We start from the raw sequence: 27,020 nt of genomic DNA, 5'->3' as shown, positions 1-27,020 counted from the left end.
CCATCCTTCTCCAGGAAGCCCAAAAACACAGGCAGATTGGTCTACTCTCCGTGCTTCAGTGTAAGTCGCTGCCTCTGGCACCTTGACAGAGGTGCCTCCGAGCCCCCAGTCTGGCTGCCGGTGGGACGCAGACTTCTGCTCTCCCTCTTTTCTTTTTTAAGACTTTTTTTCCCTGTGGACCATTTTTAATGAGTTTACTGAGTTTGTTAAAATATTGCTTCTGTTGTCTTTTATGTTTTTGGTTTTTTGGCCTCTAAGGCACCTGGGATCTTAGTTCCCTAACCAAGGATCAAACCCGCAGCCCCTGCATTGGAAGACAAAGTCTTAACCACTGGACCACGGGGGAAGTCCCTCTGCTTCCTCTTTTATTTGCTGCAACACAATAAGAAATACATGTGCTGGTCCTTGTCGCCTGGTTCCTGATACAGAATTCCTAAAACAGTCGTGATTTCCTGGGTGACAGATGCTAGAGGCATCCTTCTGTTCTGTCATTTGATGCTAGTTTCTGGTTCAGAGCTCCTAAATCCTTGGAGTTTCCCATGTGAGGAAACCTCCATAAAAATCCCTCAGCTATGCAGATGGGAGCACACTGTATGGTTGGGAAACTATTCTGGATTGGTCGACACACCCACATGCTGAGAACGACAAGCCCCAAGCCCACATGCGTGGGGATCCTCCTGGACCTTGCCCTGTGTACCTCCTCGCCTGTTTGCCTATGTCCTTCATCATGTCCTCTGTGATCAACCAGGAAACATAAGCTAACGTTTCCCTCACTTCCGTGAGCCGTTCCAGCTCAGAACTGAGAGGGATTCATGCTTTGTAGCCAAGTAAGTCAGAAGTATGGGGGCCCTGGGGGCCCATTACTTGTGATTGGTTCTGAAGTGTGGGCAATCTTGTGAGACAGAGCTTTAACCTGTGGAAACTGATGCTAATTCCCAAAATGACTTTAACTAGAGGACACCCTGTTGGTATCCAGAGAGCTAGAAATTGGTTGGCAAGGGGGGGAGAAAAAAAAAACATAAATTTGGTGTCAAAAGTGTTGCAGGTAGAGAAACAGCTTGTCCCTTACCCTCCAACCCATGGGAACTTTTCCTCTCAGAGCTTTTACTGGCAATTGCTGCAGTGGAAAACAGGAGGGGCAACAAAAATAACAACCCCAAAAATGTGACAACATTTTGGGTAATTTCACAAAGATCTTACAGTTGCTGACTGCCAGCTGAGACATCAACCCCAACAACCCCTTCTGAATCCTGTCCAGGCTCCCAGTAGCTTGGAGAGCCAGGCAGGCTCTTCTGGCCCCCTGCTCCTTCCACCAGAAATTTCTGTCAAGTGCCAAAGCTTTGTCCAAGCCCCTTTCCTGGCCCCTCACCCTGGACCCCTCTCCAGAAGAAGCCCACCCATCTCTGAATCCCAAATTAAAACCAAATAGTCACCCACCAAAGTTGACTGCTTACCTGTGCCTGGAAACGCAGACTATAAACCTGAACACACTCTGAAGAAATAGGAAATCTACCTTCCTCCTAAATCTCATGGACCCCCTCCCTCACTGGGCAGATTAGGAAATGGGGCTCCAGAGACCGTCTCAGATCTGAGATCACTGCAAGTTTCTCAACTCTTAGTTGGATGTTCTTTAAAATATGTCACGCCTCTGCCCCGTCTGGAAATCTAGCATCGTCCGACCAAACCGGAACTAGGAAGAAGCAAATGTTCTCCAGACGGAATGAAGCTTTCGCTCTGGAAATCTGGGATCCCTCCTAAGGCAGGTAGCGTATTGGGCCCCCTGACCTCAGTCTAGCCCCAGAGGCCACACCCCTCAGGCTGCCTGCATAGCTATTCCTTCTAGCGCCCACCCCCAGCCCTCGCTCAGCAGAGTATGCCCCTCCCCATCAGCCCTCCTCCCTTGATCCCTCCCCTACCCCCCACTCCCCCAGACGCAGTGCTCCTGCTCAGCCCAGGCCGACCCCCTTAGCACTCACTGCACCTATCACCACCTGGATCTTTTCCAGCCTGGGCGCTCACTGCACGGGGCAGGGACCCAAGGTCTGGCCCTCAGCGGGTGCTGAGAGAAGGTATGTAGAGAGAAGATGAAGGCATGGAGGCAGGACATGGGTCTTAAATACAACTTTATTGGGAGCAGGCCGTCGTCCCCGCAGCAGCCAGCTCCCACGTATACACAGTATACACAGCCCCGCCAGCACCCAGGTCCTTCCATCCTACAGCACCCGGAATGCAAAAGAACCAAACACATGAGGGGCTCTGTCAGTGACAGTGTCTAGCGCCTTTGAGAGCCAGCACCCAGGCCGAGGACATTCAGGACCTTCCACTCATCCTCAGCTCCCCACCCCTGCCCCAACATAGCAAGACCCGCGAGGAGGGGCTCCTCCAGTCAGTGCACGTGACGGGCAGACCCTTCCTGGTTGCATGCCCCACCCAATTGCAGCCCCCAGCACGTTCCTCTTCTTCCGCAGACACAAGAGATCACCGTAACTTTTTGCTCCGTCACCAGAAACCTGTGCCTTGAGGCTTCTCTCTGCTCATAGAGAAGAGTATGTTCTTGGAGAGCATGGTTGGATTAGTGATATGGTCCCAGACAAGACATAACGTCCCAACTTGTCTTGCTCGTGCTTCTTTTCAAAGGGGAAAAAAAAAAAAAGGTAAAAGAAAAACATCACAACAGAAAAGAGCTTTGAGACCCAGCTTGTATCAGGAAAAAGATTGGTTATCCCTCCTTAAAATGATTCCTCAAGCCGCTCTGCTAGGGGCCAGACGCCCCCACAGACGGCCTCTCCCTTCCCACCCACCTTTCTGCACGCCCCCGCGCCACCTCGGCTCTCCTCACCGGGGAGGGGTGCACCGAGCGCGGGGCGCGGTGCTATCGTCAGCTAGCGGGGGTCCACCTCTGCCCTGCAGCCCCCCAGCGTTCACTCAGGCGGGAAGGGGATTCATCCTCTCTGCCTTCAAGGGTGAGAGCAGCCCAGCCTAAGACACCCACCTGCCCTCTGCCCCCAGTAGGAGCTTGTTCAAGGGCTCAGCCAGCATTAGACCAGGGTTAGAACACCGTCCCAGGCTCACCGGCTGGCCCGCTGGTCTGCAGACTCTGACTTGCAGGGAAACCCGATAAAAGTGCTGACTGCCTGTCACCTCACTGGGGTCCAGGACTCGCCACCTGCACTCAGAACCAGAATCTCTGGTGTCCGTGCTAGCGCAGCCGCACCCTCAAGAAATACCCTGCTCAGCCAAAGAAGCTCTAAGCCCAAAGCATCTTCCCACTCGGAGCTGTAGGAAATATCCTGGTTTCCATTCCCCTACCGTATCTCTGAGACAGACAAGTCTCCAGCAGCACCAAGGGCCCCTGGGTCAGCTAACTGATTGTTGCTGCCTCCTGAAACCTGTCCCCAAGGCACCTGAAGAGAGAGACCCTGTCGCATTTGGGGGCCTGGGGGATGGCCAGGCTGTGGGAGGCAGGAAGCAGGCACCCTAGTTCATCTCTGCATCTGGGCAGCTCAGTCTATGGAGGATGACAGCCGGGGCTGCTGGAAGCACCAGGGTCACCACTGCCCTGGGAAGGGAAGGGTGTGTACTCAGAGAGCAGACCTGAGGTAGCAAACAGTGAACCCCGTTATCCAACTGCAGAAACTGTGGCCTGCGATGCAGTGGGACGGTTCCCAGGTCAGACCACTTGCGGCTCTTCAGACGATGTCCTCCTGGATGTCCGACTCCTGGCCCTTCTGGGCGTGTCCCACGTCCCCCCAGTGGGGTCAGCACCATGGCAATGCTGGTTTAAGATAACAGCGTTATTTATACCTGCCTCCCTGGAGGAAGAAGTCATCAGAACTGGGGCCTTCTCCTCCCTCCCTAGGGTGACATGCCTTCAAAGCTTAGCCCCCAAGACAGCAGACCCTCCCAGATCACCCTTCAAAGTCACTGCTTCAGCAACAGAACCTGTCACCCCTTGAAAGTTTCAGCATCTCTTTAGGATGGTCGGATCCCTCGTGAAGAAGACGACAATCTCCATGCTAACCACCTGCCTCCACCTGCAAAGCCTCAGAGGACACCGGCACACAAGCCCTCCCACTAGTGTGGTGGCCAGACGACACTGGGAGGAGAGGGAGCCCTCGGACGGACAGCCGAGAGAGGAAGGAAGATGCACCCAGGCCGCTCCCCACCCCTACACACACCTCATTCCACATGGAGTGGCCCAGGCTCCAGTTACACCTGCCCTGCCCCCGCCCCTCAGCTCTGCCCACCCTCCAGCCAGTTTTCACTGTTCAGTCCAGGTCGGGCAGGAAAGAGAGTGGCTGAAAGCACCAAAAAGACCTGCCTTGTTCAGAGATGGCTCAGAGCCCTGGGGCCCCCTGAGGGTGCCACGCTGCCGGGCCGTGGCTCTTCCAGCAGCCTGCGACCTCCCTGTAGGGAGCGTGGTCCCTGAAGTTCTGCTGGGAGGCGCCTGTCCATCCTCCTGTCCCTGGGAGGCTGGGCCCGCGCCTCCTGCCCAGCTCTGCACCCCTCTGAGCTTCGCCGTGAGGCTGGCCCCGGAGGAGCCGGGCGTGAGGTAGACTGTGCCTTCGTGACTTCGCTTCCCCGCCCAGGTCCTTGTCCCTGGATGTGGGTGACCTCATGGCCTGGGCCCTGGGCCGCTGCCTTGTGTGGGCAGCTAGCAGGGAGGCGGCAGCATGATGGGCCTGACAGTGGGCAGGAGGGCCGCTGGCTCAGCACGGCCTCAGGATGCAAAAGTCCAGCTCCTGGGGCTTCCGGCGCAGGTCGCACTGGTCGCGCGCCAGCAGCCGCCCTCCGTGGCCCATGCACTTGAGTGGACGCCTCTTGAACCCCCGGCCACAGCTCTTGGAGCAGGGCGACCAGGCGCCCAGCTCCCAAGTTGGACAGGGCTCCCCGCAGCTGCGCGTCTCCACCGGGCGGTGTGCAGCATCGCAAGTGGATGCCCCGCGCTGCCCTGGGGACCCGCGACAGTCCACTGGCCGCCGCTGCAGGCCGCCCCCGCAGCTGGCCGAGCACGGCCCCCAGCTGCCTGCCACCCAGCGCGCAGGAGCCTGGGCGTCTGGCTGCTCCACCTGGTTGGAGAGGCTGAGGACGCTGTTGTGGTGTACGGAGGGCACCCGGGGCTCCTTGGGCAGGTAGAAGGAGTAGCGGACCCGCGGCGGCGTCATCTTGCCCACAGAGAGCACCTCCACCGTCAGGGGCTCCAGGATGGGCCGCGAGGCCTGCAGGCTCTCCACCGCGGTCCCCGTGCCGCTGTAGCGCAGCAAGCTGCCCTTCACCACCAGGTCCCGCTCCACGGCCGACACCACGAAGTGCCCATTGAGCAGGTATTTGCCTTGACTGTTCTTCAAGGCCAGATAGTTGTCGTCTCCGATCAGCCCCTTGTAGCCGCGCTGGCGGATGTCGATGCTGGAGGCGCCTGCTGGGATGGCCACCACGAAATTGTAGCCATGCCTGCGGTGGAAGGATGCGTGTTAGAGGGCTGCAGGCCTCATGACCCTGCTGCCCACCTCATGACCCCGCTGCCCTCCGCCCCGAGATAGGTTCCTCTTCCTCAAAGCCCCCAGCGGCTCACGCAGGTAGCAGAGTCCATAGCCTGGCCCCGTCCAGGGTCACACACACCAAGTGGTGGTGAGGCTGCCTCACCCACCACCAGATCCTCCAGAGGCAGTGGAGAGGAAGGAGGAGGAGCAGGCTAGGGGGAGGCTCTGTGCGTAGAGTTGTGTGTGCGTGCTCAGTTACTTCAGTTGTGTCCCGACTCTATGCAAGTCCATGAATTGCAGCCTGCCAGGCTCCTCTGTCCATGGGATTCTCCAGGCAAGAATAATGGAGTGGGTTGCCATGCCCTCCTCCAGGGGATCTTCAACCCAGGGATTCAACCCAGGTCTCCTACATCTCCTGCATTGACAGGCCGGTTCTTTACCACTAGCACCACCTGAGTGCAGAGAGGTATATGGCCCCAGAGTCAGGGACCCAGACCAAGCCTTGGCTGGGGTGTCAGCTCCCAGGTGACTTCAAGTGAATCAGACTCTCTGGGCTCCACAGCTCACCTACACAATGAGCAGGTTAAAAGAACTGATGTCTTAGGCTCCTTCTGGCTCCACTAGTCTATCAAAGGGACACCTGCCATTTAGCTAGTGAAACAAGTCAGGGGGTCTACCTTTAATTCCCCTCCCCAGGTCTCCCCTGCAGGTCCCTGAGACTGCAACGCCATTGGCTCTCAGTGTCTGAGCACCCAGAGAGGTTGCACCCAGGGCTCGACAGAGGGCACTGTGTCTGGGGGGAGAGTGGAGGCTCCTGGACAGCCATCAAGGCCTTCCCACCAGCAGCATTTGGACCCCCAAGTTCTCAGAGCCAACCATACCCCCTCAACTGAGACAGCAGGAGCTCTGCTTGCCTCCTCTTCTTCCAGAGAGTGGGTCTGGACTTTCCAAGGAGCACAGTCCCCTGAAGAAAGGGGCTGTGCTGGACCTTGGAAAGCCAGGAGCCCAGGCTCTGCTGGGACAATTCTCCAGATGATCCAGGCACCCATGTCCAAGGGAGGGGGCTCCCTCACACCAGCTGCTCACTCCCCGATCTCCCTAAAGTTTATTGCTATTCTTGCCTTCATCCCATCCCAAGGCCAGGGCCTCATGCTCAGGAATCAGGGAGACTGTCACATCTAGCCCCAGGTACTTTTTTTTTTTTTAATCAACATCAAGAACATTTAGTGAGCATTTATTATGCACCAGGTACTATGCTCAGAGAAAGCAATGGCAACCCACTCCAGTACTCTTGCCTGGAACAGTCCATGGCGTCGCTAAGAGTCGGACATGATGAGCGACTTCACTTTCACTTTTCACTCTCATGCATTGGAGAAGGAAATGGCAACCCACTCCAGTGTTCTTGCCTGGAGACTCCCAGGGATGGCGGAGCCTGGTAGGCTGCCGTCTATGGGGTCTCACAGTCGGACACGACTGAAGTGACTTAGCAGCAGCAGCAGCAGCAGCAGCAGCAGGTACTATGCTAAGCATGTTACTCGAATTAATTCCCTTAACCTTCACAATAGTAGACTGGAAATACACTAGCACCAGACTCACTTTACAAGTGGGGAAATCTGAAAGCCTAGAGATTGCATCACTGGACCAGGGTCATCAAGAAAGTGGGAAATGGGATCTGAACATAGGTCAGTCTCACTCTAGGACCCGAGACGGGCCCTAATGACTTTACTGTCTCCCTAAATATCATCTCCCGCTAAGCAGGGTCCTACTCAAGACTCCATCTTTGTTGGATGAATGAATGAATGAACATCACTCTCGTGGGCGAGCATGAGTGGCCTCCACAGCAAGGGTGCTGGCCAGGATCTGACATTAACCCCATCTAACCTGGGAGTTGGTGATGGACAGGAAGGGCTGGCATGCTGCGATTCATGGGGTCGCAAAGAGTCGGACACAACTGAGCGACTGAACTGAACTGAATTGAACCCAAGGTTCCAGGGCCTGGGGGTAACTCCTCCCCTCCCACCCCCATCCCTCCTCTCCCTGTCCTGGACACACCCCCAGGGCCCAGAACTCACATGGGCTTGGTGAAGAGTCCTGACACCTTCTTGCAGCTCTTATTATCTCCTCCACATACCCCACACTTGTCGAACTTCTTTTTGGAGCCCAGGTTCCCATCGCAGCCTGCCTTGATGCACTTGCCCTGGACGCAGACTGAGGTAGAGTCTGGGGTACAAGGCGTGCCGTCCACCACCTGCAGGGCCCCCCAGACAGGGAGAAGAGAAACAGGGGCAGCTCAGCCCGATGCTCCCTAAGACTGTGTACCCCCGTCCCCCGGCCTCCTGCCCGGGCTCACCCACCTTGGGAGCCAGCACATAGAAGTAGCCGGTGCCATTGGCTCGGCAGATGAGCTTGCACTTGTCCCGTGGGGAGACACCTGAGTACTTGGGCACCCAGGCCACGGCCAGGGTGAGCCGGTTGGTGCTGTGGTTGTAGCCGTTGAAGGCCTCACACTGCTCCTCCCGGAAACTCTTGCCAGAGGCTGAGGAGGAAGGAAGCACACGCAGGAAGCTAAAGGGAGGGGCAGTGGGGGAGAGGGCAAAGAATAGGAACCCGCCCCGTGTGGTTGCTCAGCCTCCCTCAGCTCTAAACAGCTCCTCTGCACCCTTGGCTGAGTGGTCCTCATCACCGAAACCACCCCATCTCAAAGGACCAGTGCAGACTGGGACCAAAGGAGGCAGGATACAAATGATCATGCATCCCCCAGGCAATGTGCCGCCTTCCCCAGTGGTCCAGCCTTAAATTCCCTCTACAACAGGAATCCTAAATAGAAGCCTTCAGTGACCTAGTGAGACTGTTTACGGAATGTTCCTAAATGCATAAAATACATACATAGATTACAAAGGATACCAATTATATATTAACACACAACAATCAATATATTTTGAAACATATTTGTGATGCATGTGCTTCCTTGTTAACTCATTATATAACAAAATTCAATGATGAGTCTAAAAACCAACCAGGAGGTCTTCCCTGGAGGTCCAGGTGTTAAGACTCCAGCTTCCACTGCAAGGGGCAAGGGTTATTTCGCTGATCGGGAAGCTAAAGGTCCTACAAGCCATGCCACACAGCCAAAAAATAAAGTAAAATACTTTTTAAAAGCTTTAAAAAAAAATCTAAGTGTGAAGTGGTGATGAGCACAAATGGCATTTTGAGAAATCTGCCACAACTGGAAATATGTAACATATGAAAATACCTGGGATTTCTAGCAGTGGCAGAGCCACAGACCAGCATTACAGTTTATTGCCTAACTAAGAGAAATACTAAATTTTAGGTGGAGAGGTTAGCAAAAACAAACAAACAAAAATACTAAATTTCTAACCGAAAATATTATTAAATTTTAGATTAAAAAGTTAATAGATATAGAGATGTCATCTTCCCCCACCCAAGTTCAAGAGGCTTGGATGAAGAATTCCTGCTCATATGTAAGTAAGACCCATCTCTGAGTTCTAAACTGGGCTGTATCTATTCCAGTCTCATAAAAATAGCAAGAAACTGAGAATGTGGAAAAGATGTAATTTACTTTTATCCCAGCAAATTACAGAGAGCTGATCATGGTCTATAGGAAAGTCAAACAAGGGATATGTAACAGTTTTTTTTTTTTTTCTAAACCATTTTATTTTCATTCTGCTATTGTTATTGCAAAGGATTATTCTTAGAAAACACATAAATTAAAAGCTAACCTGTTTAAAAGAATTCCTGCTTATGAAGATGGGCTTGTCAGTGCTTAACTAAGAGGGTTCTAGTGTCCTGTCCCCCTTGGACCATTTAGCCTTCCAGCCTCGGCCTCAGAGGATAACAGCCCTGGCAGAGGTGAGTGGGCAGAGAAATGATACCACGAGGTACCTCTGCGCCTGCAGACTCTGCCCCAGGGGCAAGGGCCTCGGCTGAAGTAGCTCTGTGGCCTCCAGCCCACCTCCCCAGCCGCACCACGGGCACCCCCTCCTCACCTGAGCTGGGGCAGGACTCCAGGTTGCAAGAGCGGTACTTCACCCTCACCCCTTCACAGTACTTGCCGCCATTGGCAGGGGTGGGGTTGCTGCACTGCCTCCTGGCCAGCTGCACGCCCCCTCCACAGGTGCGCGAGCAGGGGCCGTAGGGCTCCCACTTGGCCCAGGAGCCGTCCACCTGCGAGGAAGGGACTATTACACTCTTGAGGGGTCCAGGCACCACACGCACACCGGGATCCTACAGGAGAGCTTCATGGGGACCGTCTCCACCATCCCACCCCCATCAGAACGAAAAATGCTTTGTTTCCAGGCCCGGGACACACACCACACTGTAGCCTGGAGATGAGCAAATGGCCACCACTCCCAGTTACAAGCCAGGCCGCACGGGAGGATGGGGCTCCTGGCTGTAGTCGGTCAGGGACGCTCCACCTGTGCCCTCACCGCATGGGTGGTCTTGAGCAAAGCAGAAAAGCTTCCTTAAGTTCCAGGGGTTTCATGTGCAACACTGGAACCAGCACATCTGACCTCAGGTCAAGGTCAAGTGGAAGGCTGAAGTGATGCAACCTGTGTGATGTTTCCTAGGCCAATGCTGGCCACCTCCCAGGAGCGCAAGGCTCCTCTTCACATATTGTTAGTGTCCTTACAAGAGTCTCTGGGTCTACAGTGGCCAGTAAACCGTGTCACGACAGATATCCGAATAGTCTCATCTGTGAGGTTTCTATAATTCAGACTTTTCACCAAACCGGATTGGTTGTCACCTCAGTCTGGGGCTGCATTTGTGAAAGTTTTGCTACAAGCAGATGTAATGTTTGTGTTCAGAGGAGATAAAGAGAGGAGACTACTAAGCAATCCTCAAAGTCTATTTGGCTTTGGGGTGAATTATACAGTGTTTTACTTTTCAAGAGGGTGGAGAGAGGATAGAGAATTTATAATCTTCATTATGTTTTTCTTGGGATGACAGTAAAGTTAAGTTCTCGGCATTGAAAACTCATGAGGTGGGCAACAGGGGGTGAGGCCCCGCTGTACAGGCTGGGGTGGGGACACGGCCACAGATCATCCCAAGCCACCAGCCCAGGAGGAGACTGCCACTGTGACTGCTGTAGGTGCTCAGAGCATTTCTCCCAACTGTTCTCTGTCAGAAAGTTTCTGTTTCATTGTTGCCAGCGTGTCTGTTTCATCCTGCAGAAGAACACTTTCCCTTAACCCTGCCTTGTCCTCAAATCAGAGCCCACCCCAACTCAGCCCTTCCCTTTCTCAGAGAGTCAGCTACACCTGCTCTTTCTACCTGCTGCCTCTGCTGTGCCTTGCACCACAGGAGCCCCTGGCCAAGGCAGCAGTGACCCCCTAAAGACTGAAAGAGTCCATGCCCAGGCCTGTGGTCCCCAGTCTTCAATATTTAACTTTGCTCCTGTGGCTTCTGAGATGATGCTACTTTGTGTTACCTGGCATCACTTCTTCTTGCATGGAAACTTCTTCTTGTTTACCTGGAAACACTTCTGCCATGCACCATCCAATCATTCATTTGCCCAGTATTTGTTGAATTGTTACTAGAAGCAAATCTCTGCCTTCAAAGCAAATGCATCCCAGCAGGGAAGACAAACAATAAAAAGAAGCCTGTGCACCTGTGCAGATGGGATTAAAGCAGGTGGGGGAGAGGGAGGTGGGGCTGGTCCTGGCAAGGTAGGCCGGCACCACTGGGGATGGGAGAGAGTCAGATGCCATTGGGGCCTGGCTGAGCCCTGTGAATACACTGAGTAGGGATGGGGCAGGGGAGTGTCTGTGAAGGAGTGATTCCAATGCTGGACCACCACGTCTCCACTCAGTAACAGGCTGGTGAGGATCTGAGTTGCGTGAGGGACGATGGAAAGATGGTCACATCAGCGGATGGACTGTACATAAAAGGGACTTGAAGAATTGCTGGAGTTCAGAAACTAGAGGCAGTTAAACTGGGGGAAATGGGGCCTCAATGGACAGAGTGGGATTCCTGAACTAGGTCACTGGGGTGATTAATAAGCTCTGTGCTTTGACCTTGACTGTTGAGGCAGTGACTCCCTAAAGGGCCACGGTAAGGAAGCAACAGTCTGCTCAGAAATGAGGTTGAGGATGAAGTGGATTTGGCTGCTGATGGACTGAGAGGTCCAGAGTGCCTCTCACATCACATTTCCTATACCCAACATCCTCTTCACCTATCTCTTTACCCTCCAGATTCTTCTTCCCAAGAGAAGGAGCTGGCCGTGACTGGCCTGTCTTCAAGAACTCCCAGCCTCTGTGCAGCAGACTAGGAGTCCAGGCAGCCTCTGGCTGGTTCCAAACCACCCTCTCAAAGATATCCCCAGTGGAGCACTGATCCCCACAAGCCTCCAGCTCAGCCTACCTCCCGGACTCTGCCCCATCTCTGCCCGTTGAGACCCTACTTATCCCTCATGACTCTCTTCCAGTTCACCCTCCTCATCAGGGCTTTTTCTGGCCCCTGCAATCATCAGTGGTCTCTCATCCTTGTTCTCTGCAACATGTGTCATGCTCTGTCTCAACACACAGGGTACGCTCTTCCACTCCTCGGATGACGGTCACATTTCCAATTTCCCCACTAGACTGTGTGCTTTCTGACGTGGCCCATGTTTTCTCTGTTTTTCTGACCACCCGGAACCCTGAATACAGTGGGTTGTTGCCTAATGAGTGAAGTTTTAATTAAATGTATATTCCCAAAACAGAAGATTTTACAGAATTCTGTACCACACCCATCTCAGGGAAATTGATAAAGTATTTGATGAATGCTTTTTCATCATGTTTCCTCTGAGCACATAAAAACCCCAAGGCAAGATCTCTTGTGACCAGGGCTGAGGCAGAAGATGGACGGACAGTCCCCACGAGGATCTAGGGATCTAGGGTGGACCTCCTGCCTGGAAAAGTGCCAATCCCTTTGCTATCCCAACCCAAGATCTGAAGAATATAAAACTCTTATTATTCAGAGAATATCTGGGTTTTGAATTTGTTCCGGTTTGGTCGGTATTCCTATTTATCAGGAAAAAAATAACTTTCATTCATTTATGTTTCAACTTCAAAAACGACAAATCACAACAGAAACTGAAGCTAAGTCCAGGATGTAACAAGTGAGCCTGGTGCACCTTAGGCTCCCTGGCCATGAACTACCCAAAGAAGGTAGAAATGAAGAGCAGGTCACGAGCCAGTCGGAGCTTCAGGGGCTGGAGTCTGGGTCCTGAGACCCTCCCAAAGAGATGGGGTGCAGCTCAGGGCTTGCCAGCTTCCCTGACTGGCCACATCATTTTTCTCCAGTCTCAGAATCAAGGAGGGGACAGGACCATTGCCAGTCATGGAGACACATGCAGCACTGACGCAGTTACAGCCACGCAGCAGTCTGTGTCGGGCTGGTCCCCTGGGGAGGCTCCCGGGCACCCCCGCCCCCGCCCCTCCGCGCCGCTGCAGCCCACTCACCCGGTACTTGTTGAGGTTGTGTCTCTCCACACAGGCCCCCTTGAGGCAGAACCGGCCCTCGCCGCAGCCCGTGCCATCTGCCCAGGGGAAGTGGCGGGTCTGGCACACCATCTGACCCTTGGCCTTGCCCGTGCACCACAGCTTGGTGCAGGACTGCATGTAGGGGCAGGGCTTGGAGCCCACACCAAAGGCCAGCTCACACTGCTGGCTCAGCGGGTAGCTGGCGCCCGGCAGGTCCTCAGGCAGGGAGACGGGCTTGCTGGGCTGGTCCAGGAGGCAGTCTCCTGCGGGAGCCGAGGATGTTCATCAGGGACGGGCCCAGAAAGGCAGCCATGGCCAGCGCGGGGTCTCGAAGGCAGGGAGAGGATGAAGCCAGGGACACAGAACGGGCCCCACCAGAGCCTGGCTCCTCGGGTCGAGAGTGAGGTGGGTAACAGAAGACAGATGGGCCGGGCGGCCCGCCTCCCCAGGCCCCGCTCACCGTGCCCACTGTCCAGGAAGTCGGTGACGATGGCCGCGCTGCAGGCCGACCAGGGGTTGGCACGGTCAATTTGGATGAGTGTTGGGGACATCATATGGTTGCCCCGGAGCTTCCCGAACACCTCCTCGCACACCTTCACATTGTCGTGGGGCATGTTGAACACGTGGCCTGCAGGGGAGATGAGCGGTCTCAGAGGGGGCCATGGCATGGGGGACCCACGGGGCAGGCCCACCCAGAAGAGGTAGCCCCTGCTACAGGGCCGCGAGGGAAAAAAGACAAATGTTCACCCCTGCGCAGAGCACACCCAGAGGGAGCAGAAGGGAGCCCTGCCCTCTCCACCCCCACCCTGAGAGCCCTGCGTACCCAGCTCGTGGGCGGTGGTGAAGGCCGAGGGCAGCCCATCGTCCTCGATCACGGAGCAGCTCCTCTTGGGGTCGCACATGGTGCCCACGTCGGCCATGCCCAGGGTGTCACAGGTGGTGGCCCCACACAGGTCCTGCCCAGGACGGGGAGAAGCAGAGGCCAGTGGGAGTTAGAGATGTAACATGGGGACCCACTGAGAAAGAAGGACACTCAACCCACTCCCAGACCACGGGGACCCATCACCTCCCAGCCAGGCCCTTTGCCCAGGGGGTTACGAGCTGCTCTTTCTGGAATGTGCCCAGGCCTCAGGAGGAGGCCTCAGGAGGAAAGCTTGCTGGCTTGCGAGCTGAGAAATTGCTGCCCAAATCCTACCCAGGGAAGCCCCAGGGAGGAAATCAGGAGGCCATAATTACATGAGAGGGACCACTGCTTCCTAAAGAGACCGCCTTCCAGCCCAGGAAGTAGGGGCTCCCCAGCTGGGTGAGGTTCTGGTCATGGCTAACTGGGCAGGAGGGGGTGGAAAGCCAGCGCTCTCCCAGCAGAGTCGGCTCTGGGAGCCTGGGTCCTCAATGGGGGATGGCCTTCAGACAACCATGAATTAAGCTCAGACTCTCAGCCAGCGGGTCACTGGCCAAGGGCCCGCCCTGCCCAAGGCCCAGCTGCTACGTCTGGGAGGGGCAGAGCGAGGCAGATGCAGGCCCAGATCCAAACCCCACTCCACTGGCCACAGAGCTCAGGGGACGACAGGCTTGACAGCCGCTACAAAGGCTATACATTACAGGGAACAAGACCTGAGCAGAAAGGGCTGTCCCTCTTTTTGTACTGAAACAAGCTGCATTGGGCCAGGGCCTCCAGCAGCCCTCAGGGAGCACATCCCACAGGGCTTGGGAGCACTGTGGGCCAGTGACACGCCAGGAACCTTGGCGCCCTGAGCAGGATGAGAACGGGACCCCTGTGCACATTCTGCTCCTCCTGAAAAGTCGCTTTAAACAGGTGACACTGATGCTACCTGCATCCTATCCCCGCCTGCACTGTGGAAGGCATTGGGCTGTTTACAAGAAGTTTGCGGGCAGCATCTCACGTGCCCCAGCACAGGCTAAAGAAGCAGAGGTGTTATCACATGCATCTGTTGAGGGTGGAGGCTGTGACTCGTGATCACATCTCATCATGGTGGTGACCTTGGGTCTGCACCTAACACGCAGAGTCCTGGGAATCCTCCAACCCAGCCCAGAGTAGGGCTTTCAGCACAACCCTCCCCACAGACGCCCCCTTTAGACTACCCTGAAGCTTGGAGATGCTCAAGCCCCAGCCAGGATCTGGAGTCTGGACACTCAGGCTCTTTCAGCCTCATCGCTGCTGTTTACCCAGCACCTCTGGAGCCCCCCTGGGGAGAAAGCACTACTGGTGTTTCCCTGGGGAGCCCAGCAGCTCACACAGCACACACAGAGCTGTGCTCAGCTGTATGTCTCTAGGGGTGTGTGCACGTGTGTGAGCATGCACACCCATGCCGACGTGGGGAAAATGTAGGCAGCCAGGAGGCATAAGTGGGGCCAGGGGGCACAGGAGGAAATGCGGTCATAGTACAGAAAATCAGCAAAATTTAATCTCAGGCACTCAGAGGTTTACCACCTGAGCAGTCAGGCTTGGCTTCCCATGGTCAGGTGACAGGCACAGCTCCTCACAAGTTCACGGGGCTTCTGGCCAGAGAACCCCCAGGGGATCAGACCAAACCGGAGGACACCCGAGTCACTGGTGAGTGAAATGCCGTCTCACCCTCGCTCACAGCACCTCTGCCCCTTCTTCAAGCCCCCCAGGCACACCTCAGATTCCATCTCTTTCAAGTACCCTTTCCTCGTCAAAGGCTCAGAAAGCTCTCCTTTCCTCCGCCCCCCGCCCCGGCCCCTGAGTTCTGAAACCCAGAAAACATCTGCTGTCAGGACATGGCAGGAAGTAGGGAAGAAGAAGCTCATCAGTGGTTCAAGGACTATGGCCACCGAGGAGCAGTCTGGGTGGACAGAATGACCTGGGGACAGAGGACGGAAGGGAGACGGGAATGGAAGGGAGGCAGGAAGGCTCATGCAGGGGCAGAGTGAGGGGGACACAGGAGCACAGGACCCCACAGAGGTGGTCACCCCTGGAAGTTCCAGCCTGGCAATCACAGCCTTCAGGGACAGCCTCTGCCAGACAAGCGTGTCACACTGTCCCCGGGCCGCCATGGGCACCCCGCACTGGTCTTGAGTGGGAGAGGGCAGGACCAAGAAGACTAGAGGCTGGCCCTGGCCCTGGCCCATCACAACACAGACATGTCAGTCCCCAGGTCATCATGGGCACCCAGCACGGGCCTCATGTGGGAGAGGGGAAGACCAAGAAACCTAGAGGCTGGCCCTGACCCATCAGGACACAGACGTGTCCCTTCAGGCAAGTCAGCCTATTCCCTGGGCCTTGTTCCCCTCCTGGAAGGGCCAGCTCCCACTGAGAACCAAGACAGTCCAAGTGCCGTGAGCCTCTGCCCCTTGTCAGCTCAGCGGAAGGAAACCTAAGGCCGATCTTGTCTGCCGACGCACACTGTGCAGCTAATAAAAGCGACTCACAGAAACGTGAAGTCACCCACAAGGAGACTCAGAGGACCAGCCCCTGCCTTGCTCAGTGGAAGAGGCTGGAGCAGAGCGAGAGCTCAGGCCAGGGTCCGGCGGCTGCTGCGAAGCCCACCTCTGCAGCCCAGAGGCCCTGGAAGCCGAGAGCTTTCTCCTTGCCCTCTCTTCTCTCTTGTCCTCCTTTCTCTGGGGAGGCGGGTTTTCTCTGCAGCAGATGTGCCACTGCAGGCCCCTCCTGGCCAGGAGCAACCTGTTCTTGCCATCAAGAAACTGCAGTTTCTCTGGATCAAACAAGAGGAAGAAGGCAAGCGCCGGCAACCTTCCTGAGGGTCGGGGGTGCAGCCAAGAGTGGCCGTGCCGTAAGAGCCAGCCAGTCGCGGGGGGAAGACCAGCTGCTGGGCGTCAAGGGCTCTGCCTGGCCCTCAGCCCCGGCTTAGGACTCAGCGACTCTCGCTGGACCTCCTGCTTTCAAACCCCACGGGTTACTGTGCAGGGCCCGCCATGCCTCCCTTGTGGCACTGAGTCCCCACCCTTCTGGAGGGATCTCACACGTACTCCAGCGGCCTTAACTGCTTTACACGAGGTGCTTGTCTCCAGAATCAGAGCCGCTTCTGGGTCCTTCCACCTGCAGGGTGAGGCACCGCCCAGTCCAGTTGCCACCTGCTTCACTATTTCTGGGGACTTGCCAATTCTTCTTGTAGCCACAGCCACTTTTCCAAAGGACCCAAGAATCCTCTTGGCCAAGAACCTGATTCTCCTGGATCATTCTTTTCTGTCTCTTTTTATAACAATAATTTAGGACTGGAGCCACAGTTTGGAAACAAATAAGGATAGCACCTCACTCAGTTAGGTAAAGAATCTACCTGTCATGCAGGAGACTGTCTACAATGCAAGAGACCCAGGTTTGATCCCTGGGTTGGGACGATCACCTAGAAAAACAAATGACTACCCACTCCAGTATTCTTGCCTGGGAAATCCCATGGACAGAGGAGCCTGCCAGGCTGAGTCCATGGCGTTGCAAAGAATTGGACGTGACTTAGTAACTGAGCCACACACACACCACCCCTCCTACAGTCCTCCTTCCACCTCGTCTCACTTTCCCCACCATCTACTGAGGCGCTCGATGTTTTCCAGCAGTATGAAGAGAGGGGACGACAGAGGATGAGATGGTTGGATGGCATCACCGACTCAATGGACATGAGTTTAGGTAAACTCCGGGAGTTAGTGATGGACAGGGAGGCCTGGCGTGCTGCGGTTCTCGTGGGGTTGCAAAGAGTCGGACACGACTGAGTGACTGAACCGAAAGTGAAATGTACAGCTCAGGAACTCTACTCAGTGACCTGTGGGGACTTACATGGGAAGGAAATCCGAAACTAACAGGATACACACATACCTGTGGCTGACTCACTTCGCTGTACAGCAAAAACTAACACAACCTTGTAAAGCAGCTATTCTCCAGTAAAAGCTAATTTAAAACATCAAGCACAGTAAGTTCTTTTTTTATGTGGCAGAAGACTTCCTGCTCACACTGAATTTCTGAGCATGAGAGGCCATGCTCATGGTCACAAGCCACATCACAGCTTCCAAGAATCCTACTCATCGTTCTTCACAGCCTCTCTCTCATTCTGCGTTTGAAGTAAAGAATGGAGTCAGAACCCACCCCCTTGGACACCCAGGGTAGCATGGCCTTTAGTCTGGAGAGTATCACATGAGCTAGGGCTCAGCTCACCACTGGGGAGACCACTGCACTGGTATTAACGTGGCCCCTGTAGTCGGCTGCCCATCTGAATCTCTCTCATGCGTCACTGGAGTTCCTCGTCAAACTCAAAACCCACTTCTGTTTGCAGTCCCCAAGGACAAGAGGGCCTTGCTTTGCTAGAAGGAAAAAAATCTATCAGTTCAGGGTCTGGGCAGCATGACTCAGGAAGCCTAGTGAGAAGAGGCTGGGGTGTCCTAGCAGTGTGTATCTGCAGGTTCTGTTCCCCCAGGTCTCCTGCATGGCAGATGGATTATTTACCGCCTGAGCCACCAGGGAAGCCTAATTCTGTTCCACCAGAATACAAATCCCTCGAGATGCATGGAACGGTGTCACAGCAAGAGATGGAGGGAATCAGCCAGGAATGCCCTCAGCGAGGAAGCAGGGGAACCCAAAGTTTGCAGGGGACCAGACTCTCTCCAGAAACCATCCCTTCAAGGAGTACCATGTCCAGTGGTCGCTGGCATTCATATGGCAGATGCTGTTCTAAGCGCCTCACCTGCTTGTCGGACTCCTCACCGCACCTTTGTGAAGGAGGCGCCACAACCAGGCCCCGTCTGCAGATGAGCCCCGGGAGACCATGCGTAACCAGCCCGGGGTCGGCAGTGAGCTCGAGGAGAGACAGGGAAGGAGGGTCGAGTAAGGGCTGAACCCAGGCCGTGAAGCCATGAAGCCTGATCCTCCCCAGGCCTGTGTGCTGCCTCCGGGGCACGAGCCCTCCAAGAATGAAGGGGCTGGGCAGGGGCTCAAGAGGACAAGGTCGTCCACTCTGGACCCCTGCCCCCAGAGCTCAGGCTGGTCACCAGTGGGGAGAGGACAGGAGAGACCCGGGCAGAGGGGAAGGCAGGCTCAGGGGCCAAGAGTGCTCTGGGAGAGGGGTCTGTGCCTGGCTCCCAACCCCATCCTGACACGCCGAGCGCATCCCTGTGGTGCACCAGGGCAAAGCCAGAGGCAAGGAGCCTCGATGCGATGCCAAAGAACCTAAGGCTCCCTCTCCCGACTCTGCAGGCAGCAACCTCAAGAGATGGAGGAACGATCCCCCAGAAGGAAGGTGAAACCATGTGAGCACTCAGGGTTCTGTGGGTCCTCCCACCCCATGAATGACAGCAACATGCAAGGCCCCATCAGAGGGGCTACACAGACGCAGGGAGGCCCTGCTTGAAGGCAGTTTACACATCACTGGGACTGGCCACTTCAGAGCCCAGAGTCTCCACACAGAGAGGAAGCGTCAGGGCATACCTGCAGGGGGATGGGGCAGAAGGCTTCGCAGCAGGGCCATCTTAAACCCAAGCTCCAGCCAGGGGCCCACCCGCAATAACTGGACAACGGCAAACACACGGTCAGACTAAGGCAGTGATGGTAACAGGGCACTGATCCTGGAACACTCAGTAACTCATCCCCTCAGCAGCCCTGCACAGCATCATTATCCCTGTTTTATGGATGAGGATAGAGAACTTCAAACAGCTGATACATTCAGTGTCGTGACTAAACAGGCAAGCACCAAGATCCCAAGTCAGCTCCGCCCGCCGCCATGCCTGTGTTCTTTCCATCACTCCACGCGACCCAGGCAAGTGTCACAGCAAACAGCTGTGAGACGTTCAGAGGCAGGGGTGGGGCAGGACCCATGGGGGACAGATCTCGCTGGCTCTCCTGACTAACCAGTGTCTAAAAATGCAAAGAAAAGTTTCCAGTCCACATTCCTCCCTCCAAACTTCCTCCCCACCCTGGCCCATCACTCTTGGCTTCCTTATGTGCTGTAAGTAAGAAACGGGGCAGAAGAACCATCTCCCTACAGACGGGGAGAACCGTCTCCCCTCCGTGCTGTCTGCCTCCTCCCTCCCAGAAGGAGTGCGGTTGAATTTCCATTGAGTGATCAAGATTTACAAACTGTTAAATACCAAATCTACAGCTGTCTCTGTCTCTCTCTCTGCTAACATCTTCCTCCAAGGCTGACTTCAAAAAAGATCCTGACAAAAGACAAAAATTCTTATTCCAAAAGATACACGCTCCCCAGTGCTCACAGCAGCACTATTTACGACAGCCAAGGCATGAATGCAACCTAAAATTCCACTGTCAGATGATTGGATAAAGAAGATACAGTCTCTATATACAATGGAATATTACTCAGCTATTAAAAAAAAGAATGAAATAATGCCAGTTGCAGCCACATGGATGAATCTAGAAACTGCCATACTGAGAGAAGTAAGCCAAACAGAGAAAGACAAATATCATATGATATCACTTACATGTGGAATCTAAAATATGATACAAATAAACTTATTTACAAAACAGAAACAGAGCAAGAGACATATAAAAAAACTTACGGTAACCAAAGGGGGACAGGGTTAAGAAAGGGATAAATTAGAAGTTTGGGATTAACATGTAGACACTAAGATATACAAAATAGGTCATTTTACAATAAGGTTTTACTGTATATAATCTATAAGGGAAAAGAATCTGGAAAAGTACACACACACACACATACACACACATATATGTATGGCTTCCCTGCTTGCTTAGCAATAAAGAATCCACTTGCCAATTCAGGAGCCACAAGTTCTTCCTGGGTCAGGAAGATCCATCCTCTGGAGAAGGAAATGGCAGCCCACTCCAGTATTCTTGTCTGAGAAATCCCATGGACAGAGGAGCCTGGCAGGCTACAGTCAGTCCATGAGGTCGCAGAAGTGTTGGACTTGACTTAGCAACTAAACAATGGCAATAACGACATGTGTATATATATAACTGATTCACTTTGCTGTACACCTGAAACCAACACAAGGTAAAACGGAAACAAGCAAAAAAAAGATCTTGACAAAATTATGATTCTCTGTATTATACTGATAGATATGTATAACAGACATTTATCATTTTGCTATTAGCATTTTTTGTCTGAACACTAAACTTTACTGTCATGTTGCATCTAGCTCATTATGGAAAGAACTGGCCTCTATTCCAAACGAGACTCCAGAATGCTGATCGATCCTATGCGGTGTAGGATGCGGATTTGCTGTTCAGTCGCTAAGTCATGTCCGACTCTTTGCAGCCCCAGGGAATGCAGCCCGCCAGGCTCCCCTGTCCTTCATTAACTCCCGGAGTTTGCTCATACTTACGTCCACTGAGTCAGTGATGCTATATATACACATCTATGCTGTACATATACACATGGTATACATACACATCCCCACAAGACCCAAGGCCAGAATGGGAAGACGAGTGCCAAGCCTGAGCGGTGAAAGGAAGAAAGGCAAGAGCAGGAGTGAGGAGAGGAAGGGGATGACAGAGACCCTGCCTCGAAGACCCTACAAGAGGAAGAAGAGAGCTTGGAGGAAATCAGGGAAGGGTGCAGCTGAGGGAGCAGCACGCGCAGTACTCAGCGCTCTCAGGAAAAACCGGTGCATGAAGAAGTAAGCGGGCAAACCCCACAAACTACAAACCCTTAAACCTGTCACTGCCATGGAGGAGACATCACAGGGAGCAAACTAGAGCAGAGACTGGAGGAGCGGGCCTCCCACAAGAAGGAAGAAAGCTTCCTGTCCCATCGACACTACCTGCTTCTTTCTCGCCAGCCCTTCCATCCAGCATCTGTTTGTCCCTTATCCTCGGCTGCTGCACACCAGTGTTAAAGAGAATGATTTGGCCTCCAGCAAAGAGGGATATTGGTCTTCACCAAGGCAGTCACACCACAGTGTATTGGTCGTTTCCTTGTTGGAGGTCCCTGACACACGGTGAATTCCTGGGGGCCAGAGGCCACATCTTACGAGTATCTGTATCTCCACGCCCAGGAAAGCACTGCAAGTAATAGACATTCAGCAAGCGTTAAGAGAATGTATGGATAAATGAATGGAAGTCAGCCAATCACAGAGCTACCCAAACTGCAGAGGCATCCAACCTAAAGAAGAGAGAAGACCCAGGGAAGCGTGGTCCCTCTGGACCCCTGCCCAGCAGAGCGGAAGCCATAGAAACTTCTCATAGAAATAAAAGTCCACGCAGAACAACTGGCTCTCATTCTCCACAGATCCTGGTTCCAATTCCGTGTGACCTCACCCGGCTGTTATGAGCTGGAAGCTGATCGCTTTGCACAATCCAACATGCACTCTTCCTCCAGGAACTTAGACTCATTCTGAATCTTTAAGGAAACTCCTCAAATTGTCAAAATCCTTGCTGTGTGATCCATGGTTCCTCCTTTGCAGACAGTAAAGGATCCTCCCTGGGTCTCGTCTTCCCAGTGTTTTGATTTCAACACCTCACATCCCTCCCTCCGCCTGCCAAGAGGACAGCAGGCTCCCACAGCCTGGCCCAGGCTTGCTGCCACCGCCGCAGCACTGAGGGGTTGGAAGGGAGCTCCACATCCACCCGTCCAGCCCTTCTCCTGCTCTTCGCCGGGCACCCCAGAGCTGCTTGCCCCTTGTCATCACAGGAGGAAATATGTCTCGGCCAAGCCCAACCTCTTCCTAACTGCTTCCACCCCGTGAAAAACACACCCATGTGATCAGAGACAATCACACCATTTTTCCAATACCTCCGGGAGATCCAAGAAATAGGTGACTCTAAATGTACCTGTCAGTTCAAGGTCCTTTAAAGACAAAGGTAATTTACAAAATAAGCACATTTCTAAAAATGCTTAATCCAAACAAATTATATATGGCTTCCTAGATGGCATTAGTGATAACGAACCTGCCTGCCAGTGCAGGAGATTTAAGAGACTCAGCTTTGACACTGGATTGAGAAGATCTCCTGGAGGAGAGCATGGCAACCCACTCCAGTATTCTTGCCTGGAGAATCCCATGGACAGAGGAGCCTGGTGGGCTACAGTCCATGGGGTCGCAAAGAGTCAGACATGACTAAAGCAACTTAGCATGCATATATAATTCTTTCCAAATTTTAGTTTGAAAAAACCATTAATTATACCAATATTCTGATAAATATAAGCAGAGACGCTCACACATCTGATTTAAAGGATTACTCCTGACCCTTACAAAAGCAAAGAATCTACCTGCAATGCAGGAGACCTGTGTTCAATCCCTGTGTTGGGAAGAACCCCTGGAGAAGGAAATGGCAACCCACTACAGTATTCTTGCCTGGAGAATCCCAGGGACAGAGGAACCTGGTGAGCTACAGTCCATGGGGTTCCGAAGAGTCAGACACGACTGAGCGACTAACACGCTAACTTACAAAGTAAGACAAAAGTCCCTCTTGTGTTGGCGTAGAGAGGTAGCTCCAGAATCCTGGAGCCCACGCCGGCCTCTGTCTAGAAAGCGCAGCTGTATGCTGGCGTTCTCATCTCATACTCTATCTTCCCCCGGGAGCTCAGGAATGAGCCATTCCTAAGACTCTGAGAACGCGGCAGGCCCCAGAGTCTGTGCTGATGAGGAGGTGGGGGAGAGATGTTTGCTCTAAAGCATAAAGCACGTATCTGCTTGACAGGCCTGCCAACACAGCCTCCCTACTCTCTGGCTTTGCCCTCGCAACGCCTAAGCAAAAGACAGCTTCTAAGGGGTCACACCGCACACACCCCTGCTTCTGACCCAAGTGGCCACACATCTTGTGCCTGATATGCATGGGCAACAAGGCCCCCTGGGAGGGGGGAATCTAACCCACACCAGCAACAGACAGAAGCTGTCACGCTATTTGATTGCTGCTGCTTCACAAGGCTGATCCTTCCAACAGCGTGACCTATACTCCTGCAGGAGATCTTTTCCCAGGACTGGTTCCAAAAGTGAGGCACACCACGAGGCGGCAGAGACACAGGTCTGTTACATTAGACCAGTGAGCAACCTTCACAGGGCATCCCGGGTAGCAGGTAGGCCAACAGCTGCTCTCCCCATTAAGAGATCCTGTTCACGGCCTCTGCTCTCTCCCCAGCCATCTGACTGCCGAGCTCTGTGTGTGCAGAGGTCAAGGCCCCCTCCCTTGCAGCTTCCCTGTGACTCAGGGAAGAACTTGGAGGAGTGGGGCAGTGACAGCTCCACAGACCTCAGTTGGAAGAATGAGCACAAGGAAACAGACTCAGGCCAAAGACCTCCCTAGAGAAACCAGGTGGTGGGAGGAGAAGGCTGGGAAAGGAGGAAGTTCAGCCCAGGAAGGGCCCAGCTGTGCCAGCTGGGTCAGTGTGGAAGGCTCCTGCCCCAGCCCTGTGCGCACCAGTCCACCTGCAATACAGCAGAGACTCAGGACCGCACAGGTACCCGAGGGCTCCGTGCCATCCCCCGAAGGCTGTGGTTATGACATGAACAAAGCGAGAGGCTGGCACTGATTCAAGCCCCAGCTCCCAGGGTCAGAGGAAGCGGGTCACGCAGATGCCCTCTTCCCTCTCGGTCTCTCATACCTGAGAAATTTCAAGACTCCGAAAACACAGCACCCAGTCTATGAATCTAAAATGTCAATAGACCCATAGCACCAAAGGCTTCTCTGATGTGTTATTCTGACCTTTCTAATCCCAAGACTCAGTGTCTTTCTAGCCCTGCAGCTGGGATCTGCGGGCGCTCTGTCACTGAGCTGACTCCTTCCGCGAGGCCAGGGGCGGGAGCTGGAGCCCTCACAGGACGTGTCAGTGAGCCTGCTCTGGCGGAGCTATCTCAGGGCGCCCAGGTCCCCCATCCCCCGATCTGCCAACAGGGATACCCGACAACTCAGCTCAGCTCCGAGCAAAGCTCCACTCGGAGCTCCAGACTCCGAACTCTCTGACTACTCTGCCTGCTCGGAACAGGCCAGAAGCCGCCTCAGGGAGGAGCCAGACCCCGCGGTGCCCGGGGGAGGGAGAAGCAGCAAGGAAGAAGGGAATGCTCCCTGTACTTGAGTCTGTCCTTTCGCTGCAACCCACGAAAAACTCCGAGCTAGCCCTCCACCCCAATCCAGACGTCCCAGGCCCAAGACGGACAGAGGACTGCAACGTGCTGCCCTCGAGAAGAACAGCGGGCGCTCAGCTTGCAGGTTCCCGAGCAGAAGGAGGAAGCCTGGGAAGGAGGGTCCGGAAGGACTCGGACGCCCCCTTGAAGGAGGGCTGGACTCTCCGACACCATCCTCGGGGCGCCCCCTATCGGCCGTGCAGACCAACCGCGGCTCCGGGGCGGCAACTTCCTGGGTCCCGGCCCCTCGGCGTCATTGGCCGCGCCGGGCCAACACCTTCCGAAGGAGCGGGCGTTCCTCCCACCGCCCACGTGCGTCCGCATGCACGCGAGTCAGAGCTCCGCCGAGCCTAGCTGCAGTCTTTCCCCCGAAAAGCCCAAGGGGCAGTCGGAAGAGATCAACGAAATTCAAACTCGGGGGTGAGGCGGTGACTGCGCGGCATAAAGGACATTGGGAGAGTTAAGGGCGGAGACTCCCGCCACCCAAACAAATGGAGGCTGGATCCAAAGAGATGACGGATCGACTCACCTGCCGGGTGAAGAGGATGGCCGTGTCCCAGTACTCCGGGTGCTTGTCACTCACTTTGTTCAGTTTCTTCTGCCACGCGCAGAAGTTGCGCAGCGTCAAGGCCGCATTGCCCGTGACCTTGGGCCCCGTGTCGCGGTCTCCGAGAAGCAGCACCTTGACCACGACGATGTTGATGGGGTTGAGGATGCTGGGGTGGCGGTAGAGCCGCGCCGCCGTGGCCAGCAGCGTCAGCAGATAGTGCTCCAGGTCCGCGCCGTGGAACTTGACCATCGACTCGTCCGCCACCACCAGCGTCTCCACGTATCGCGGGATAGACACGAAGCGCTTGGCGCGCCCGGACCTGCGTCGGCTGCGAGCCTCCCCTAAGCCAATCCGCCGAGGCGTGTAAGGGTCCAGGGCCCGCAGGATGGCGGGGTTCCAGCCTGAGCCCACCCCGCAGCGAGACGTGGGATCTCCGGGAGGCCCGCCGGGGACGCCCCGGCGCTGGAGGAGGTGTGCGCCCTGGCTGTTGCGCTGCGCCGCCGGCGCGCTGGTGTTGGGCAGCGGGCTAATGACATACTCGGCACCCCGGTAGCCGAAGGCTCCGCGTAGCCCCCCGCACAGGCTCAGGGCGGCGAACGAGTCTGGCTCGGCATTCACGTCCCCAGAATAGAAGCAACGTCTCAAGTCCGGAGAGCTGCGGATGAGTCCCTGGAGGGGGACGCCCAGGTGCTCAGTGGCGAAGGCGGGTGCCAAGAACTGAGCATCTGGCGTCAGGTGTAGGTAAAAGTCCTCCTGAAACGCTGTGATCTGAAAAATGAGTCCCTGATCCCTGGAGTCCTCGGGACCCTGCCAGTAGTAGTGGCGGCCGTTGATGTCCGGGTCTAGTCGGATGGGGACCACTACCTCCCGCTCTGGCTCTGAGCCGCCGGCGGGTGCCCCGGCGAGAAGCAGCATTAAGATGCCCAGCAGGAGCATGGCGCCGGGCAGCGCACAGCCGCGCTCTCGGAAGGGCCCGGCCCGGCTCCCTGGCCGCCGGCACGGTCTCCTCGCAGCCCGCACACCGGAACCACCGACGCCCCGGGCCGCCCGCAGCTCCCAGAAAGGAGAACCCCAGGGAGGGAGACTCCTCCCAGAGCTGTGAGCATGCACCGGGCAGCTCGCGCCTCCTACCTGTGCCTTTCCAAGCAGAGCGCGCCCTGGGAGCTTAAGTACAATCGCTGTCAAGTGCAAGGACGAAGATTTGCAGCGGAGAGCTAGAGGGAGGTGCCGGCCGCTTCTCCGAACCCCAGCGGTTCACAGCGCAGCAAACCAGGCGCTGGGCGAGCCTATTAAAGGCCCCCTCCTCTTTGGACTGCCCAGTCAGCGCTCTCCCTCCCTCCTCTCCCAGCCTCCCAAAGCTTGCAGCCTCCTGGGGCCACCGAAGAACTCGATCCCGCCTCCCGAGCGCAGAGCCACTTGGCGGGGAGGGAGTGGCGTTGCGCTGAGGCAGGAGGCGTGGGCTGGCCAAAGCAACCGGCGGCGGAGTCTGCA

At 55.0% G+C, this 27,020-nt stretch overlaps 1 protein-coding gene across 3 annotated transcripts; it reads right to left on the bottom strand.

Moving 5' to 3' along the window:
* Window positions 1–2,106: 2,106 nt before the first annotated feature.
* Window positions 2,107–26,792, bottom strand: ADAMTS15 (ADAM metallopeptidase with thrombospondin type 1 motif 15). 3 transcript variants are annotated; one of them, XR_006057561.1, is made up of 9 exons: window positions 25,509–26,792; window positions 13,785–13,917; window positions 13,422–13,589; window positions 12,941–13,224; window positions 9,488–9,665; window positions 7,835–8,016; window positions 7,553–7,728; window positions 3,595–5,451; window positions 2,107–2,627 (listed from the first exon to the last, which is right to left on the bottom strand). XR_006057561.1 is itself a non-coding variant. In XM_004019832.5 (8 exons), exons 1-8 carry the CDS (start codon window positions 26,463–26,465, stop codon window positions 4,710–4,712), a joined length of 2,820 nt encoding a protein of 939 aa, XP_004019881.4. In that variant the 5' UTR covers window positions 26,466–26,792; the 3' UTR covers window positions 2,107–4,709. The 3 variants fall into 3 exon arrangements, 1 of the variants encoding a protein (XP_004019881.4); XR_009597934.1 differs by having other exon boundaries at window positions 2,107–2,624; XM_004019832.5 differs by having other exon boundaries at window positions 2,107–5,451.
* Window positions 26,793–27,020: the final 228 nt, after the last annotated feature.

This window comes from Ovis aries, chromosome 21, assembly GCF_016772045.2.
Source record: "Ovis aries strain OAR_USU_Benz2616 breed Rambouillet chromosome 21, ARS-UI_Ramb_v3.0, whole genome shotgun sequence".
NCBI lineage: Eukaryota > Metazoa > Chordata > Mammalia > Artiodactyla > Bovidae > Ovis > Ovis aries.
The sequence above is the reverse complement of the archived record's forward strand: the minus strand, read 5'-3'. Positions and strand labels throughout refer to the sequence as shown.